Genomic DNA, 19,010 nt, shown 5'->3' on the forward strand with positions numbered 1-19,010 from the left:
ATCCTTTCTTTTTTTCGCTTCCTCGTCGCTCGTCCTCCGTTCTCCGCCTAGCTCCTCTTTCTTCGTCGCACCGCCGCCTTTTTCTGCCCTTTCTGCATCTCTCTCCGTCACCGCGTTCCAGCATCTCTTCTGACCGGCGACTCCGTCTTCCCCCTCTTCCTTCTTGCGTCTCCCGTCCTCTTCTCCCTTTTCACTTTTTCGTCCTCTTCTTCCTCCATCTTTTCTCTCTTTCTCTCTCCTCGTCCCTCTCGCACTAACCGACTTAGTTCTACCTGAGTCGCCCAAGTCTTTCCCGCGGCTCTGCTACCCTCTACTTCTGACTAAAGGTGCGTTTATACTACGCGAGCGCACGAAATAGATGATAATGTGATTGAGGGCGAACCAATTTGCTCCCCTAGGAGGGCGATAAACTATCAGAAGATGTTTGCGTGCACGTTTGGGCGAACATTACTTGGAAACTGTACCCTCGAAAATGAATTAATTTTCTCACCGACCTTTATTAATTCTACAATTACGATATTATAATTTTAATTCCGTTTAAATTATCAATTTCCGGCGCGGTAACGATTACCTTTTTCGGGCTGATTGAAAACTGCGATACGGATTCGTGTATCGAGTTTCATACGGCTTTTGCGACGGGATTTCGATACAATGGAAAATTTTTAATCAATCAAGCCGTTAACTGAGGATTGAAACGCTGTTGTTATTCTCCACGTCAGGACGGCATTGTCGCGCGCGGGATTGAGCGACAGTCATTCGCGATGGTTGCGAACGCACCTTTACGTTTGCTCCTCCATCCTCCTCTCACGCAAATCTTCTCTTTCCGCTAGCGATGCTCCTCGTAATTGGCGTGACACGCTCTCCCATTCCTTCGTTTTATAAGTTGCGGGAGAAGCGGAGCGTACGGGCGATACGCTCGAACATCGTCTCGCGTCCTCGGAGGACCCGACGCGTAGCCAAGGTTAGCGAGGCCCGGCATCGCGTTACTCTTGATGACGAATGCGACGAAAATTACGCCCACTCCGGCATTCAGCCCCTCCGTTTAGCATAGAAATGCATTTATCGCGCACCCGACGCGGTGATATTCCTCCGATAAAATCAAAGAGGCGCGAGCTTGTCACCACGAATTTCGCTACACCAGCGTAATCCAGTTTGGCAAAGAGATTCGCGATGAAGAATACCGCAGGTGAATTCCGAGCCTCTTCCCGTCGAACGAGAGTTTCCGTATACTTTCTGTATCGAGCCGTGGCTTTGTGCTGCCGCGGATCTTCGCGTTCTAACCCCTATGCCGAGTCCCTATTCACGGTTATGTTAATTCCGCAAACGAGCGGCATTCACAGGTAGAGGCAGAAAGAGTGAGAGAGATACGCGTGGCATAAAAACTTGGCGTGCAATTTTCTCCGTGCGTAATCGCGGAAAAGGAACGGACCCACGTACGTGGGTCGTCGCGAGAGCGAGAGCGTTTCCCGCGACCGGATTTTTCACGCGCAAAACTCGAATGATTTATTATTAATGAACGGTGGGCTGACTTTCGTAGGAAGCCATTAATTATCGAGCTGTGCAGATTGCCGCGAAACCGCGCTCGCTCGGCCGGACCTGACCGAGACTGTCGTGACCTCGTTTCCAGCTACAAATTATAACTCGCGGGGCCCTGCATTATTTCCCATTGCTGGTAGTCCCCCTGGCTTCTCTCGAATGCACGAATACGCTGTCGCGTGATCCGCGGCTCCTCTTTCCCTTTCGCGTCGGGCCGGATTAAATCGCCAAGTTGTCCGCGATCTTCCCGTAATTTATTCCGAGGAACTCTCGTCGGTGTCCTCGGTGCGCGTCGAAGGACTGGCTTAAACGACGCCAAAACGACAGCTCGATTTCCGATAATTGCTCGATCGATCCCGCCACCGCCGCCCTCCGGCGTCCGCCTCGTCAGTTTTTCGGCCTTTTTCGACGAAGAGAAAAAAAAAAAAGAAAAAACAAAATTGTCCCCGATACTGCGTCCGACGTGAATTGCGTCTCGTCAATCGTCCGATATTATTTAACCGTCTGCATTCGCGTGAATAACCGCGCGCATCTACCCTCCGCTTTTCCTTACCCACCCTTTTCTTTCCCTTTTGCAGTCGCGTGATTCACGGCGGGTAACCAATAACTCGATATATCTTGTGAGATCGATTCCGGTGGAAACTGAAAACTAACCGTGCTTGAGTTCTGAAAAATCAGGTCGCCGATTAGAACGGCAAGAGCGAACTTTAATAACGCAATGCAACGCTCTCGCGCGGAAAAGAAATAATACGCTCCGACCTGTTAAACTTTATACACGCGTGCTGTTTGTTTGAACGGAATGAGAAAATCCCAGAAAGTAAACTTTTCGACATTCCGAAATTCAAGAAACAATTTTGTGCTTTTTGGCTCGAAGACTTAAGCCGGGACGACGTCGGAGGAGCTTGGAGCAAGTTAAAGTAGATCGGATACATGTATAAAAAAAGGGGGAAAAAAAACCCGCCCGAGGGACTAGTCTCTCAAACCCCCGGGATTCACCCCTCGTGCGATCGAAGATTTTCGACGGGGGGGGATTAGCCGTAACACGAGTCGGACGTCGGAAACTCGCATCCTACGAAGTCGCTGTTTCGTTATCGGGCGCGTGAGAGACTCTCGACGGGAATCTCTTGCTCGTCACGGCCCAGTAATCGCGGCCGTCATCAGTCGTCGGAGACGACGAAGTGTAGCGGGTATCAGCTGTTGCTTTTCTCTCTCCTCGGCTGTCGCTCTCGTCTCCCCCTCCCTCTTTCCGCGGCGGCCCTTCAGGGTCATTAAGAATCCATTAAGAGTTTTCCAAACTCGGAAAACTAAATATAAACTAGACGGCCGCGAGCGTAGCAGGTGGCGTCTTAAGCGACGCTCGTACAAAAAAGTACGAAACGAGGAAGAACGGGAAAGGAACTCGGTGCACTCTTTCTCTCGTTAGAAGCAGCCCCGCGCGCGTTGATGGAAGGATTATAACACTAGGCGCATACGTCCTTCCTCATCTCGGATCGAAGGCCCGATGACGACTTCTTCGGGATAATTATCACGAAGGCGGTTTCGAACGGGCGATAATCCGTTTAGTGCTCGGTAATATATATCCTTTCAATAGATGTTAATCAATATCGCGTGCACACACACGCATTTAATTATACGATTACATGGTACTATTGTCGAGGTGCATTAGTCTCAATCCCTCGGACGTGTAAAGTGGAAACAATAGGCGCGCGGTAATGCAGCATGTAGGTCATACAGAAAGTAATCTGTGACGTCACGGCGTGGTCGAATGCGAATTTATCCGAAAATCATGAGCGATCCGTTGATGAGCGAAAGTTCATTTCCATCGTTCGACGAGTCCCTCCCCCTTTCACGAAATTTTTTTTCTCCGCCGGGTGAAAGTCTTCCCGAGTCTAATTGAAAAGACCCCGCGGTTCAGGGAGACCACCAGCAGACGAAAGATGGTTTTATGAACGACCGCGCATCACTCATAAATACATACATATACATCCGCGCGTCGATGCGTCCCTCTTTCCCGGGAAATTAATCATCCATTCACGCACGTTAAGTCTTTGTTCTCGGGTGATTAAACCCCAGGCGAGGCTCCCGCCGATCTTTTCCTCGATGCAAGCGATATCGCGGGCGCGACTTCGGCACTAACCGCGCGCATCTCACGAGGACAGCTCGTCGGAGCTGGCCTGCATTCCTTCGGCATTTTTCAGCGGTCCCTTTTTGTGCCGCCCGTTCGCCTTTCCTCGTCATCGCCGGTCCCGCGCTCGCCGCGGCGTTCTGATTGTACCGGTAATCGAGGCCGTTAATCACTGTTATTTGTCGCGCGGAGACGCCGGAAGCACCGAGGTCGCGGTTAACGAGAAAAATAGACACCGCACTTACTGCGGCGGTCGAATGCCGGGCACCGCGCAGGCGGTCACTATCGACGAGAGGGAGATGAAACCGAGAAACCGGACGCAAGAAAATTTACTCGCCGCTTTGTTTCCTTCGAGGCGCCGTTTCTGTTTCCCCTTTTCCGCTTCCTTTTTTAGCCGAGAGTCACGTTAGCGTTGCAATTTAAATTTCAAGTTGCCGCACACGTGGAAGTTCCGCGGTACTCTTTTGTAAACATTCCGCATTCTATCGATACATTATTACGAAGAGCAATGCGTCATATTACTACGGTTTACGTAGATTTGCGAGGTAAACAGAATTTCGCTTCGTTAGACATGTAGGATTCCCCAGATACTTGTTTCGTTTGTCGCAATATTAAATAAACCGGAATTTTATCCGGAATACCGTCACAATGGGGATTGCAGCCTGTACAAATTCCGGGTCAGAACACGCGCTCGCAGCCGGCCGGGGGGCTGCCTTGGGCGGAGGAAAGTAAACGGAGACGGGATGAAAATATTTCTCGCAAGAGTGCGAGATCGTGTAGGCATCGGGGACGGGGAGGGTGAAGTATCAGTTCGGTCAGCTCGGAGAAGCGTCCCGAGAGAAACCCCGAGGGATCGCGCGGGGAAAACAGGGCGCTCGGGGACCCTCCATATGTCACGAGAACGATGCTACCCTGATGTCGGGAGCGTGGCCCGACCCGCGCAAAAATGTGGGGTGACCGCGGGGGTGTGGGAGATTCGAGTGAAAGAGAAGAACCAAGACAGGCACGCGGAGAGAAAAAGAGCGTCTAGATAAGCCGGAAGTATGCGTTGGAATCGTACGCGAGGAGGACACACGAGTTTGTTTTCTTTTTTTTTTTTCCTTATACCTTTTTTTTCTCTTCCTCGATTCCCCGACAGATCGTTCGAACAAAGGAAAGCCAGCGGGACGAAGCGGAACGACAAATTGTGTCGCTTTCGAGTAGGAAGCGATAATTTCTGGGATTCGCGTACAGCCTCAAGCAGACAGAAAGAGAGAGAAGGCCTGATAATGCCTCGGGGTACAAAACAGAGATGCAGTCCTTTGAGGAATAATTTCGTTCCGAGGGGGGAAGGGACGCGCCTCGGCGACGCGACGGCGACTGACAAAAGCGTTTTAGCCCGTGAGAAGCTTCAAACTTTCCAGTCGAGAACTTCGCCTTCCGCGCCTGTTATTTATTGGATAAAGTAAGTACGCGTCGTTTCGCCGACGACGACGACGACGGCCGAAGATACGAGCTCCACCCTCCCGTCCAGCCATCCCCGCCCTCGCTTGTAGTCAGTTGTAATTTAACTTGGAGTATTAATGCTCCTAATTATTAAAAAGTAACAGACGCGATGAGAGCCCGCGCCCCGATCTCTCGAAGGCTTCTTTTAAGCGCGATGAAAATTAATTAAAATTTTATGCGCACGCTGAGAAAGAAAAAGGAAACGATTTTCGCCGTCCGCTTCATATTTATCCGCCTGTCAAACGTGTACTTTACCTATTTATGCAGTCGACAGTCTTTGAAAAATCTTCCCTTTAGTTCGTAAAAAAGAAAATAAAAAAATAAATAAAAAAAAATAAACAAAGGTACAGTTTGCATAATGCCTTTCGGAATGATGAACTACATCTCGCGTTGAGCTAAGCATAAAACTAAATATAGCGGAAGGAGACAATCTCCTACGGTGCGACTACGGAGGGGAGAGAGGTAAAGGCGAGATATTCCAACAAAGGGACAACGAGAACGAGAAAAAGAGAAAGAGACAGAAAGAGAGGGCGCAGCGGGGAGGAAAACGAAAACCATATGGCCCTAGATGCGATGCGCGCCCACGAAAGAAGCAGCGGAAGAAACGTCGAAGAACAACGATTTCGGAGCTTTCATTCGAGCGCCCGCACGTGAAATATAGAACCGTTGGGGTCCCCTTTCCCCGTCCCTCGAGTAAAATTATGAGGCACGCGAGAGAGAGCATCCTCATGGGAGCCCATTGCCCGAAAAGACCGCGAGTATATCATCGAGCGCACGCACTCGTGCGCGTTCTCCAAAGATTGCTCGGCGTTGATGCTTTAACGCAATCCGGGGCCGCGGTAACGACGAGGAGCTTATCGTCAAGATTAGAGACATATAAATTACGATGAGGCGTAAGCACGGCTGCTCTCCTTATCCACGTGTTCTCTTCTCGCGGTCCTCTTCGTCCTCCGGAAACTCCGCGGCGTGAGACTCGACGAGGCAACCGCTAATGGCCGAACTATTTTGACGTATGCGAGCGTCACACGGGGAACGTTTGTCACGGCATCGGATAAGCGGTGGAACCGTGGATTAGGCTATCACCTGACGACAGGCCGAGAGATTCCCGCGTGTCGCTTTTTTGGGATCCTCTTGCCCTTCGCGCGCGGCTTCCCCCTCCCCGGTTTTTCTTTATTCTTCGATTATCCCTCCTGGCGAGAATGCGATAAAGATTCCGTCGAAGCAGATTTCTTCCCGCGAACGGGAAAAGGAATGGAGGTCAGGATCGCGTGACTGATCGCCGATGAACTCCACGGAGGCCATTAGCTTTATCATCGGGTGTCCAGTTGCATGCTGGACGACACACGATAAGAAGTGTACCGGTTTTTCCTCGTTACTTTCAGTTACGTTAGAACGACTCGTATTTGTCTTTTTAAGTTCCACGATATATCGCTCGGAAATGGCGTCCTTTAGTTTCATATTCCCACTCGTATATATCTACGAATTCTTATCGGTCGGATAAGATAACGCAAGACTTGGGTTTTTTTTTTTTTTACTTTAGAAATACTGTTTGTTTGAATCAAATTCACTTTTGCTAATTGTTTTTCTCGTTTGGTTCACTTCAAGCTGCGAGAGTAAATGTCAGCTTTATTTTATACTATTTAGTAAATTGTAATTTTTTTTATTTAAATTAAGTTCTCTGTTATCGAAACGAAAAAGTTGTCAATTTTACGTAAAGAAGAAGTGGTACTTACCTTAGGGTTGCTCCACCGGTGCATGATACCCTTTCTGGGTTTCCTCCTCCTCCTCCTCTTAGGATGTCCGGAATGTCCGGGATGTCCGGGATGTCGAGCGAATCTCGTCCGCACACGGGACACTGAGAGAACCGCGCCCGAGTTAATTACAATCCCGAGAATAATTAATTATTAACCACAATCTTTCACACGATAACGTACGGCACTTTTGAGAAAATGACCGACGAACCAGCTGCGTATAATCACTTGTATCAGCGACGGGAGCACGATAATTTTTGCTTTGAATATTTTATCCAAGCGGAACAAAAGTTTAGCTTAGAAAAAAAAAAAAATTCTCTGGATGCAGAGCCCGCTCGGTGGACGAAGTCGTATTCGCGGAAGAAAGGACTTATAGTATAAAATCAAATAACTGATACGGTATAAAGAGATTGAAAGACGCGAAAGGAAAGATTAAAACAGCATTACGCGACAAGTTTTTCATTTCACTAATACACTACGTGTCGAGATTACTAGCTACAGAAGGTAATTCGAGATAGCTGATAGCTTTAATCGTCAAATATTCGTCAAAGTACTTTAGGACCACGTGCGTAGTAGCTTCCGCTATCAGTGTCTACACCGCGTGCGCCCCGCGACTGGTATGCGCTATCAAAGTTAAGCGCGCAGCTCGTCCGCTCGTTGTTTAGAAACATATACATACCTTGGTTTTACTCAGTCTCTTAAAGATATTTATTAGAAATCGCTTTTCTCTCGACAAGTTGGCGCAGACACGTATAAAATAATATTAGTTTTCCCGTTTTAGCACAGAATTTGTACACAGGACGGGTTAATCAAAATTAGAGGTGCTTCCGCGTGTTTTCCCGCGAGTAACGAGGAAGCATAAAACATAATCGGCGGTGCCAGCGCCGTTGATTACAGCGGAATGCCAATAAATGCACGGCGGGGTCTGACTTCTTCTTATATTTCAGACGCTCGCGTAAACGTCAGTTTCCTTCACGCAGATGTTTCGTTTAGATAATCTCTCGGTGCCTCGATCACGAAGACTATTTATGGATCATGCGAATCCTCAACATACGGCGCCCGTGTAATCCTTGCGTTTCAAGGCGGGTACTTTAAACGATTTAAATCAACGCATTATCGCGTGAGCGCGACTTGAGTTGCCCGGAAAAAAAAAAAAACTTGTGTTTTTTGACGCCGAAGATACAAATTTTCTGCATTCAGTCGGGCGCAACAAATGCGATTGACGGAATGTGGACCGACACGCGAGATCTTAATTAAACGTGAATGAAAATCGAGCGCGCGCGCTGCGTCCTCTCGATCAGACCGCGGTCTTGCTCGGCGCGGTATTACGGGAGCTTGTTCACTTTCACTCGGCGCGAACGGCCGGGGTTGTGAAATTCTCGCGGTTTTGTTTATCGATACCCGCGGATTCGTTCGCGAATCCAGCCGCGAGCGTTAAATACGCGCGATGCCGCGGCTAATTGCATAAAGCGAGCGCTAATGAAATTTTACAAGCTCGTAGCGGCAGTCAGACTCGCATCGGATTTTATTTCTTCCTCTTCTTTTTTTTTCCCTCCTTTCTTGCATGTTTAACACGCGGCGCGATAGTTTATAACAAAAGAAAACTGATTAAGCTTCATTACGCGGTAATTGCGAGCGGTGTTAAGCGGGACGGTATTATGGGTTTTAATTATGAAAAGAGGGGAATCCAGTGATGTTGGAAAAATCTTTTTCCTTCCCGTTCGCCTCCGCTTTTTCCAATCTCCTTCTTCTTTATTGCCAACGTAAACCGAGAGAACCCGAGCGTTGCGCGAGCGGTGTAGTCAAAGAAACGGAAATAAATAATAGATTTAATTGAAGCAAGTGGAGAGAGACGTTTAGGGAAGATTCGAAGGGAGACGTAAAAGAAAAGGAGATGACATAATGTCTTGGGGAATTGTTTTAAAATTCTTATCTCTACACACGCGCGCGGACAAACACGCCGCAATAAAATCCTCGAATAGAGCGATCGTGGACTAAGATTCTAAAAAGTAGACCCGATCACGCGATGGCCACCTTAACGACGATGTTCTCTCATTTATCAAGAATGGAAGTTGTCTCGCTTCTTGCGTCTATCCGTCACTCGTTAACCGGACGATCGTTACTATCGTAAAAGTCGACTAGGCGAGGAGGAAAAAGAGTAAAATAAAAAGAAGGAGAGAGAGAGAGAAAGAAGAGAAGAGCGGGTCCGAGGTGGAAGACGTGGTTTTGGAAAAATAATAGCGCCCGGATTGCTCGGAGAGTGGCGATCGTCCGAGGTATAATAATTTCGAGGAACCTACTACTTCTCTTTCTCCTACGCCCTTCGCAGGCCTCCTCCGCTCCTTGGCCTGCCCTGCGCCGGTGTCTGCGCTGTGCTTCTCTCGTCTCACCCGGGGTATACATCTTTTCTTTGTTACGTTTACGAGCCTCGTCGGATCCGTGGTAAAACCGCGCCGTTTCCCTCCCCGCCGCCTCTCTTCCCGCGGGGCCCACGCGGCACGCCGCCGGTGAAATAAATCCGTGTATTCCGGGGGGTCTTAAATTCAACCGGAAATAGAATTTGTCCCGGGGCGGTCACGGGCGCCGGCAATGGCGCGAGGAAAGTCCGACGAAACGCTAGAAACAAGACGAACCGTACGAGAAAAAGAGAGAGAGCCGGCGAAAGGTGAAGAACAAGAAGAGGAGAAAGAAGATGAGGGAGCACTCGCACGTGGCGGCGCGGAATTATTTTAATGCCCCCGCTTTCTCTAAATAGCGAAAAAAACGCTGGGTAAAAAACGAAAATTATTTTTCTCTGGGCAAAGCAAGTGCCGCAGATATTCATTAGACGGATTAAAATTTGGAACTAGTCACACGTTAATTGTCGTTCTCGTAGAAAAAAGCCGTTGTAGAGCGCGAAATTCCAAGATTGAGTAAACTGAGCGTCGGGTCTCCTTTATTTGGATAATATTTCTATCTCGCCGCGCATTATACCATGAAATCAAAGTATCATCCATCATGTTCGGAAGATAGGTTTCCCTTTCGATAACAAACTTCGCGGAGTAAGCCCCGTGAAACAGCGACGGTGAGGAGCGTCTTAATCTGGATAAAAACGTCCAGCTCGGCTACGCCGGCGAAAGTTTCCCGCGGGATTGTGCGCAAAGAGTAGTAGTCGGAGGGTTTTGCGGCAGATGGGTGGAAGCGCGAACGTCGACGTCACGAGCCGCGACGGAGCTGGAAGGGGAGAGAGGGAGGCTTTTCACCTTGAAAGGAGGCAAGTGCACTCGAAGATATTCCCGAAAGCCGAAGAGAGGCATTGTACACAGCGTGCACGTATCAGGCGCACTCTCGGCTGTACCTGCAACCCCTTCCCGCCCACTCTTTTCCCGTGAGTTCGCGACGATCCAGCGGGCGAGTGTCGCGGCTCGACGCGGTGTCGCACAGAGGCAAGGCTTAAAATTTTCACGAACCACTCGAGTCGGGAGGCCTTTGCCACCCCCGAAATCTGCAATTTGGCGTGCCTACCTGGGTGGTGGGCGCGCGGAAAGAGGTCTGGCCCGGAAGAGGACGGCGAGGCAAAATGCGGAGAGACAAAGGGAAGGAAAAAGAGGGGCCTTTGCTCGTTGAAGAAGGTGGCCAACCACCTACCTAGCGAACGACTCGTTGCCGAGGGAGACGATATCCGTCGTGTTTACGTCTACTTTTCGGAGGAAGGAAAAGGTAACCGGCAGAGAGACGCGCGGGGATTGAACAAGGGAAAAAATGGGAAGTAGCGGCATCTCAAAGCCTACTCGCCTACGGGCAGCTATCCTCCTTCTCCATCGCCACTCCAATCTCTCTTTTTCGCGGTCTCTCTCTCGAGAGAGACGAGCGATACTGTTTTCGGCAATTTCTCTAGCAGGTCTTATTAAGAAAGTGAAAGAGAAGGCCGGGGATGAAAAGAAGCACTATGGATTTCTAGCTCGTTCCGAAGAGGAAGTCGTTCTGAAGTTGGAAAAGGCGAAACGAGAAGGACGATGGAGGAGGCTCGAAGAGGTGCGCCATGAGGTAAAAGGAGGACATGTTAAATTTTTGACGAGACCACTCGTTGGGCAATAGCAACGGCGGAAAACGAGTGGCACCGACAGCGGTTGGTAGCCGAGCTAGGAGGCGCTGTCTGTTGAGTCGAGCCGAGCCGAGCCACGGCAACAGCAGCGGCGGCGGCGTTTCACTGAAGTCTGCAATTTTGCGGATGCATCTTGGCTGACCTGGCTAGAGCCAGAGAGAAGGGGAAGAAGTGAGAGAAGGTCTTTGCCCGCTTTAGAAGAACTAAAGCGCGCCTACCGCCGCTCTCTTTCTCTATCTCTCTCGGTTCTGCCTTCTTGGTCGTTTTTCTTCCATCTTCTCTCTCTCTCTCTCTCTCTCTCTCTCTCTCTCTCTCTCTCTCTCTCTCTGTTTCTCTTTTCTCTTTGACACGCACTTGCTCTCCTTCACCCCTTTATATTTCGGCACTCTAGAATTTCGTTCGATCCTCGCGCCTGTGCCTCGGCACCCTCTGCTTCTCTTTTTCCGTCTTGTTTCTCTCGTTTCGTCGCTAGAACCGTGAGACGCCGGCCAGACCCTAGGGCCTACCCAAGCGAAGGCAAAAGACGCAGTTGGCCGAAAAGGGATGGTCGACGCTTCGCGCCCTCTTTCCTTTTCTGTTCCTCACTCCCGGCCGTGTCGCGTTCCTCGCGAGCGCGAGGAAAGGACGGAGGTCGAAGACGGAGGGAGCGAGAGAGAGATGGATAAACGCATGGTATTGATCCTGGGACCCTCTTCCGTCTCGCCTTATCCCAGCACCCTTACACTATCGTGATGAACCCCAAAGTTTCGTACGGGGCTTTCGCCCCTTTTCCTATTTCTTTCATCCCCTCGCCGTTCTCGCACTCTGTCTCTCGTTACCGGCACTATTTTCTTTTCCACGCACGATAATTGGCCGCTGGAGAGTAACGAATTCTAGTCGGTGTCACTGGAGCCCCTCGCCAAAATGTGACGCGGCCTGACCTTGAACTCGAGATACATTCCGTCCGGTTCATCTCCGTACCTTTCGGAAACGTTATTGAAGGAGTAGGGCAAATAGACTGAGCGCCTTTACCTTTTTTTCCGTTTATGCGAGCGATAGAGATTAAAACCGCGCACGTATCATTACCTCGGAAGCGAGCGAGTGCTACTGACAATTCAATAATCATCATAATAAAAAGTGGTGTTCTCTAGATTATTGTAATTAACTCCAGTTATCTTTATTGCTTTCAGATGCAGAAGCCGATGACAACCTGCGGCCTACCGTATCGTCATGTAAAATATCGATCGTCGTTTACTATTAAAGGCAGTCGCGCGTTGTGGATGAAGCAAGACGGTGATTCTGTGATATAAACTATTGGGCTACACTGCACTCGTCAGCTCGTTATCGGTCGTCGCGCAGGAGAGGCATCGGGAAAACGCGTGACTCACGTGCGCGAGTCCGCCGGAAGAATTGTGAGGGATAAATAAGAGCGGCCGTCGGAGCCGATAAGCTGGAGCATAAGCGGGCAGGGAAAGTAGTGGCCGCTGAGGAAGGCGGAGGTGGTGGTGTCGACGAAGGGGGTGGAGGAATCCGGCGGTCGCTATCGGTGGCTGCTGCACGTCGTCGGGTGCCGTGACGCGCAAGACGACGACGTCGACGCGAGGCGAGGCATGAGGAGCCGAGAGTGACGACGCTGCCGGTGTGCTGCATCCTCTCGCACGGACCGTGAGAGGACCGGCGGCCGTCCGACGCGGCGGCAGTGGGGCCCACACGGAGATAAGAATGGCCCCCTTCAATATGGCGAGCGTGGCAGGCCTCCTAGCCACCTGCGCCGCCGTTGCTGCTTCCGCTGCCCACCTTCTGCCGTTGCTGCTGTTGCTAATCTGCCCGCGAGGGACCCAGGCGGAACAAGGTAAGCGACGCTCTGTTCATCGGCCCGTTCGGCCCCCCATTCTCTCTCCTTCGTTACTTCATCTACCGCTGCCTACCTATCCACGTAGGCCTAATCAAGCCGAGATGATAGTCCGTGCGGCGACACCTCCGGTCGCGATACATTGCGCCCGATTGCCGCTCTCGGATGTATACTTAGCCAGATGCATCGGGCCGGGTAGATTCCCGAGCAGTTACTACCGCCCGCGCCGCTGCTGGCCGCCACCGCGTGATCGACCGATCTATCGACCGTCTCGCGGAGGCGGGGCTCCTCGATGACCGCTTATCGTCAACTCGAATCGTCGATGACTTCATTATTTTCGCGCTCATTAAGCTCGCTCCTTTCGATCCGGGAATTAAAATACTTCTGGACCTCGTTTATTGTTGCGGCTCGTTAGGAGGTACGGCACGGTAGTAAGGGATTCTTAATTGCTCGAAGAACTTTGTTTAGAATAAATCGCGTGGCGGTGTTGCGAAAGTCGACACGTGTATGGTAATCGCGGACGAGAATTTAATACCGATGATCCGCGCTGTCTCCTTTGTCCCGGCCCGAGACACCGGTCCTTCTTTCGGTTAACGGAGAAGCGAGCGTAAGAGACACGTTAGCTCGCATCAATCCGACGTTTCCCGACGCTCCGCTCGTAATTTCGCGGCGCGGCACAGCACGGCGGCCGCGTGATTTATTGCGTGGAGACGTTGAATGCGAAGAAAGAGAGGGAGCGAGAAAGAAAGATCAAATTGCCGCGACACTAATTGCGTACGCGCCGCTATACTTATCCGCACAATTCGCCTAGCGGACCGGATCGCGTCCGCGAGTTTCTCAGCTCTTTATCGTATTAGGCTAATATTTTATTAAATATTATATCCGGCTCCCTTCGTTCTCGCGAAAAATTTTTTATTCTTAATTAACGTCGTTGAATATTGTGATGTGTGCACGCGACCTCGAAGAGAGGACCGTTTTTAAATTAGCAGGATTTTTGCTTCTTTAGTTTGATATTTTTTTTTTTTTTTTTTTTTTTTATTTATTTAAATTATATCTTTTAGATACATTACGTTTTAAATATATTCGGACGACCAAACGTGGGGAACAAACTTTGGATCCACTTACTTCGGCTAAGCTCTTTGTTTCCCATCTGTCCTTAATCGCGATATAATTTCTCGTCGCATCGAAATTCACGGTAACGCACTTTTAATTTTCTTTCTCCCTCGCCCCTCTCTTCCCGCTCTTCCTTTTTGCCCTGCGAGCACCGAGGCAGTGTCCCGAGGCGATGGATGTTGTTTGCTCGGATAAAGGATTCTTCTGTGTGCACTGCCCTCGTCCTGATCGTTGCGAACGTGATTTAACGGAGCCAAGATTAGCCTTCTAGTCCCATTATGCGTTTCTGAAGATCATCCACGCGGGCTACGTTTTCCATATTTTAACCGAAAAAAAGGCCTGGCGCCCGGGGCGTCTCGACGGCTTGCCCTCTCCGCGGCCCCTCTCATTTCCTCCTTTCGCAGAGGGGAATAATGATAATTTCGTAATGTGGACCAATCTTCCGAATTGCAAGATCGTCCGAGGTGCCGGTAGTTAGCGTTCGGGGATTAAAAGGGGATCGTTTCGTCGCGCTTCTCCGGGGACGGCTGGCTCGAGACGTATAGACGCCTTCGCAAATTCGGCCGGCAAACTCGCGGCGTCCCGCCTTATTTTATACGCTGCCGTTTTGGAACGTTTATACGTGAAATAAAACGAGCACGGCTGAAGCCCTCCGCACGCGCGCGATTATCGGACGAGTAATTCGAACGCTCGGAATTAGCGGAAAATGAAGCAACGAAACTTTCCATGTAGATTAACTTTTACTTTCCTTTTTCTCTGTCTACACAAAATGTACAATTGAAAAGTATCCATGTATCTGTTTGATGCCGCGGAAAAAAAAATGCAAAATAAATTTCTCCTGTTGCGCAAATCGAATAATTTATAGAACAAATTTATAATTATTATTAACATATCGTGTTAAATGCTCTGGCCGCGATGAGCCATCATGTTGACCTTTATATCCTCGATTAGATTATAATCAGGATCTCGCCCGCGCGCCTCTCGCTCTCGGCGAATTTCGGCTACCTCGAGATCCTCCGGGTTACATCCTGCGCGATCGCGACCACCGCGGACTAGCCGCGGCAAGTTTCCCCGACGACCCCTCGGGAGTTATTCTCTCCGCCCCTCCCTTCCCGGCACGTAACGCGTTTAATGGAACTTGCCAAGGATCCGTTCCCAGTGGACCGTGTCTGCCAATGGTGGCGGCTAACTTCGTTTCCCCCGACTCGCACGAAACGCGAGCTCTCCTCGTTATCCTTACCCTTACCGCGATATCTTTGCGCCTCCCGCCTCTCTTCCTTCCGTCGCCGGCGCCGCTAACATCCGCGAACTTTATCCTTCGATCGCGCTCGTGATCCCTAATACGCGCGCGCACGTCCATTACTTCAGTTCCCGAACTTTATAGGTACGAGCGCAGCCGGTGCTCGGAGTATCGCTCGCTTCGAGAAGCGAGTTTGCTCGCGAATTACTTAAAATTCTTCATCGACGCGTGACATCTTGCAAGATTCAATCCCTAAACTGCTTCCAGAATTCCCTGAACGCCGCACTTCCGATCCTTTCTTTTTCTTCTCGATATATCTGTCGTCGATTTAGATCAGGGTTTCGTATAACTTTTAATCAGTAAAACGAGATTAACGTCCGAGTACCTTGAATATGTGGGATATTAATTTAATTAACATCGAATGCGCTAAATAGCGGTAATGTAAGTATGTATTTTAGGGAGGGAATTTCAATCGTAAAGTAAAGGCTAGAAATTTTTCAATTATACGTAGTTTAGTCTCGCTTCCTCGTGCGCCCGATCGAGAGCTTTTTCGAGGAATTTAGACGAACCTGTAATACGGCAGTCGAAACTCAATTACTTTCTCGAAGCAAGGCCACGAAGCGCTACGGTACCACGCTCGCTACTGCCGTCCACTCGCGTTCCGAACTCATTTACTGCAGAAGCGAGTACGTCGTTTTGCTCCTTCGGCGATGCGATCGCTGAGAAAGCCGGCAGAACTCAACCCAAGACTTCGAAACTTCCTTTCATTCGATTTCGTTGCACATTAGTGGACATCAGTCCGTGAGCCGACGCGGGGATCAAAACGTTGACGAAATCGAAGGTTTCTTCCGTTTCCTTTTATTCAGCCTCTAATTTGTCTACTGATTCCTTTATCGTAAATGCATTAATCGATGCCGCCGTCGCGGCTCTTGTCGGGCGTCTTTCCCGGTAGATTGATTAAATTTCAGTTAATCCCGGAACGATCCACCGTATTTCCTCTCGCGTCGCGCGCGAATTTCCGAAGGCTCCTTCGCAACATCTCACGCGACTTCGCGGGAGACAAGGGCGGATTCGCCTCTCGAACGAGGAAGAAGTTAGCGATTCCCCGGTGCGGGAACGGCATCGGGATATCGGGAGCAAGGAGCGGCGGTGACGGGCGGTAGCCGGGAACGAGTCTCGCGAGAGGCAGTCGCTCTCTTCCCCGAGCAAACTCGATTGCCTCCGCGAAAAGGCAGAAAGACTCGTTCGAAGCTGTGCTCGTGGCCGTGCGAGAACCCAGCTCGTCGTTCCCGCTCTTTCCTCCTTCGGCACCTTCTCTCGTCCTTTCTCGTTTCTTCTTTCTCTCGCGGTCGCTACCTCACATCTCTCCTTCTCCCTTTCTCTCTTCTCTCTCTTGCTCTTTCTCGCTCTCTCAGAGCACGATAAGAGACGCGGCAACGCCGCAGGAATGCCCCCGGCCAACCCACTGCATGCATACCTGTACAACCTACTACTCTGATCCTGGGCCCCGGCTGTACCACGAAGAAAGCCTGTGGCAGCATCCTATCGGACCGACAAGGACGGAAGAGGACTTGTCCCCTATCGTCTGGGCAGCGAGCGGGGACGGAGCGGCCGATGAAGACGAGGGAAAGAGACAGAGCAGCGGGATGGACCGTGTACCTGGCTCTTCTCGCGTACACGTGTACATGAAGGTGGAAGCGAGGACTTATGGTTCCGGGCCCCTTGCCCCCTGCAAGCGTCGCCCGTTCGCGAGGAAAAGATCACACGACGAATGTAGGCTACTCTCATTGACCGAACTCAACTACGCTGTGGTATCGTGATTTGCAAGAGGAAGAGGAGAAAAAAGTGAAAGAGAGACGAGAGAGAGAGAGAGAGAGAGAGAGACGAGAGCAAGAGGAATTCGCGATGGTGCTTCCCCAGATGCGTCTCCGTGCGCCGCAGTGAAAATGCATCTATCGCGAAATTGGCCGTCTCACCGCTCGAACGTTATGCGCCCGACCACGCCGTTATGCAACGCGGTGAGATACGCGTTATCTCGGATCTAGCATCGCTGAAAATATTAGGGAGCCGTTCACCATAAATAAAACAGATATGGAGCTTCGATACGCCGCTGCCGTACCCGAAGAATTGAATCGCACGGGCGGGCAATGTCGAAACCGAGATCGCCTGCTCGATTTCGGCATCAATTAGGAATGAGGGCGAACACGTGGCGTTTGAAAAATTAATATATTCAAGTTATCAAGCGTCGTTATCGAAAACCTGTCGACATCGCGATACGGCGTTTCACTTATATCGTCGTAGGGTGTTTCGATCGATACCCGCGAACGAAGGGCGCTCTCGCGTTCGATCACATCGCTCGGCGATCCTCCCAAATCGGCTCTGCGGCGCGTCGGAAAAAAAAAAAACTTCATATTTTTAACTCGACGCTGTCGTGTCTTCCTTCCCCCCCCTCTCTCTCTCTCTCTCTCTCTCTCTCTCTCTTTCTCTCTCTCTTTCTCTTTTTTTCTCTCGCTCTCTCGTGAAATATCAACGCGATTTAAATATTCAATATCATCGGCGACGTGCAATATCTGCTCCCGGTGGCCCAAGCTGCGCCACAAAGGGGCGAGCCCAGTACAACCTGCCAGAATAAAAATCAGTATTTTCCATCCCGGTGGTTTTTGTTTCGCTGGATGATTGGACGAAACCGCGCCCACCCCTCCTCTCCGCCTCCTCTTTTTAATGCCAATCTTACTCCTATAAATACACTGGGTCGAGCTTTCCACAGCTGGACCACCGCAATTTCGCTTCCGCTGAAAGGAAACCGTCATCGGTGGTCCCTTTGTCGCGCTTCCTCTTCGTAGCTTTCCCAACGACGGCGACGGCGAGATGCGGCCTGATCGCGTCGCAGAGACAAATAAACTTGTCAAACTCAGCGCGGGGCGGGAAAAATGCGCGGCGAGAGAGAGAGAGAGAGAGAGAAACAGATCGACAGGCGTAGAAAGAAGAAGATAGAAAGAGAAAGAGACAGCGTAACACACATGTGTATATCTTTTTACATATTCATACGCGCGCGTCCGTGTGGTGTCGGTGTAAGCGCGTTTGAAATGTGTACGTAACGCGGCGCAAAACGAGCATTACGCGAGACGAAACGCGATATGCACGCACCGGGTACACGGCCGGGCATAAATTTTAATCGCCGAGAAAAATCTCGCGGGTGAGATGGAAGAAAGGCGTGGAGAAGGTAGGACCTCGAGAAGAGGAAGAGGTCGGTATAGAGATATATAGAGAAGTTAGGCATGCCGCCCAGTAAAACGCCTTGAATAGCGGGGCCCGAAGTGCACCAACGACGTACGACTCGCGTTAGCCCCGGTGTTACGTGTTTCCCCATTTCAGACAGGTATTCAAACCGGTATAATTTCCGCGTGCTTCGAGTCCCGATACTGTAGGCCAGGAGTGTCAGCCTCCCGCACGGCCACCGTCCCAAGAATTCAAATTCGTTGATAATGGATCGCTAAACGCCTCGTCGGCGTCCGCTTTACGCGACACTTGTTGTTTCATTTTTTTAATAAAATAGCGACACGGCGATAATTTGACGCGAGTATAACAAATGCAATCTTTAATTCGCCTGTGCGAGCCTTCTTTGTCGTTCTTGTTACTTTTGCGTAAGAAGACCAATCTCTCTCACCGGTATTCTCAATAATTCTGTCACGGCGACGAAGGGCGGCAATTTGTAGGGCAGGGAAACGATATGCGCTGATCGAACGGGACGTGAATCGGTTCTCGAAAGTGGCGTGTATCGCGTATACCCGGCGATCCGCGTAGGTATTCACCCTCGGTTTTTACACCCTTTCTCCTCTCCGTGT

The 19,010-nt window shown here is 50.3% G+C and overlaps 1 protein-coding gene across 11 annotated transcripts in view; it reads left to right on the forward strand.

The window, feature by feature from the left end:
- Nucleotides 1-19,010, forward strand: part of Eph (Eph receptor tyrosine kinase) — a 92,865-nt gene that overhangs the window by 24,669 nt on the left and 49,186 nt on the right. For all 11 annotated transcript variants that reach the window (XR_011545696.1, XM_070656282.1, XM_070656313.1 and 8 more), the window contains exon 3: nt 12,151-12,812. Coding sequence is in view for 10 of the 11 variants with exons in the window: in XM_070656282.1 (XP_070512383.1) it covers nt 12,683-12,812 (130 nt within the window). In the remaining variant the exon portion in view is untranslated. The remainder of the gene's footprint in view (nt 1-12,150; nt 12,813-19,010) is intronic.

The sequence above is a fragment of the Cardiocondyla obscurior genome, linkage group LG01, assembly GCF_019399895.1.
Source record: "Cardiocondyla obscurior isolate alpha-2009 linkage group LG01, Cobs3.1, whole genome shotgun sequence".
In the NCBI taxonomy this organism is placed as follows: domain Eukaryota; kingdom Metazoa; phylum Arthropoda; class Insecta; order Hymenoptera; family Formicidae; genus Cardiocondyla; species Cardiocondyla obscurior.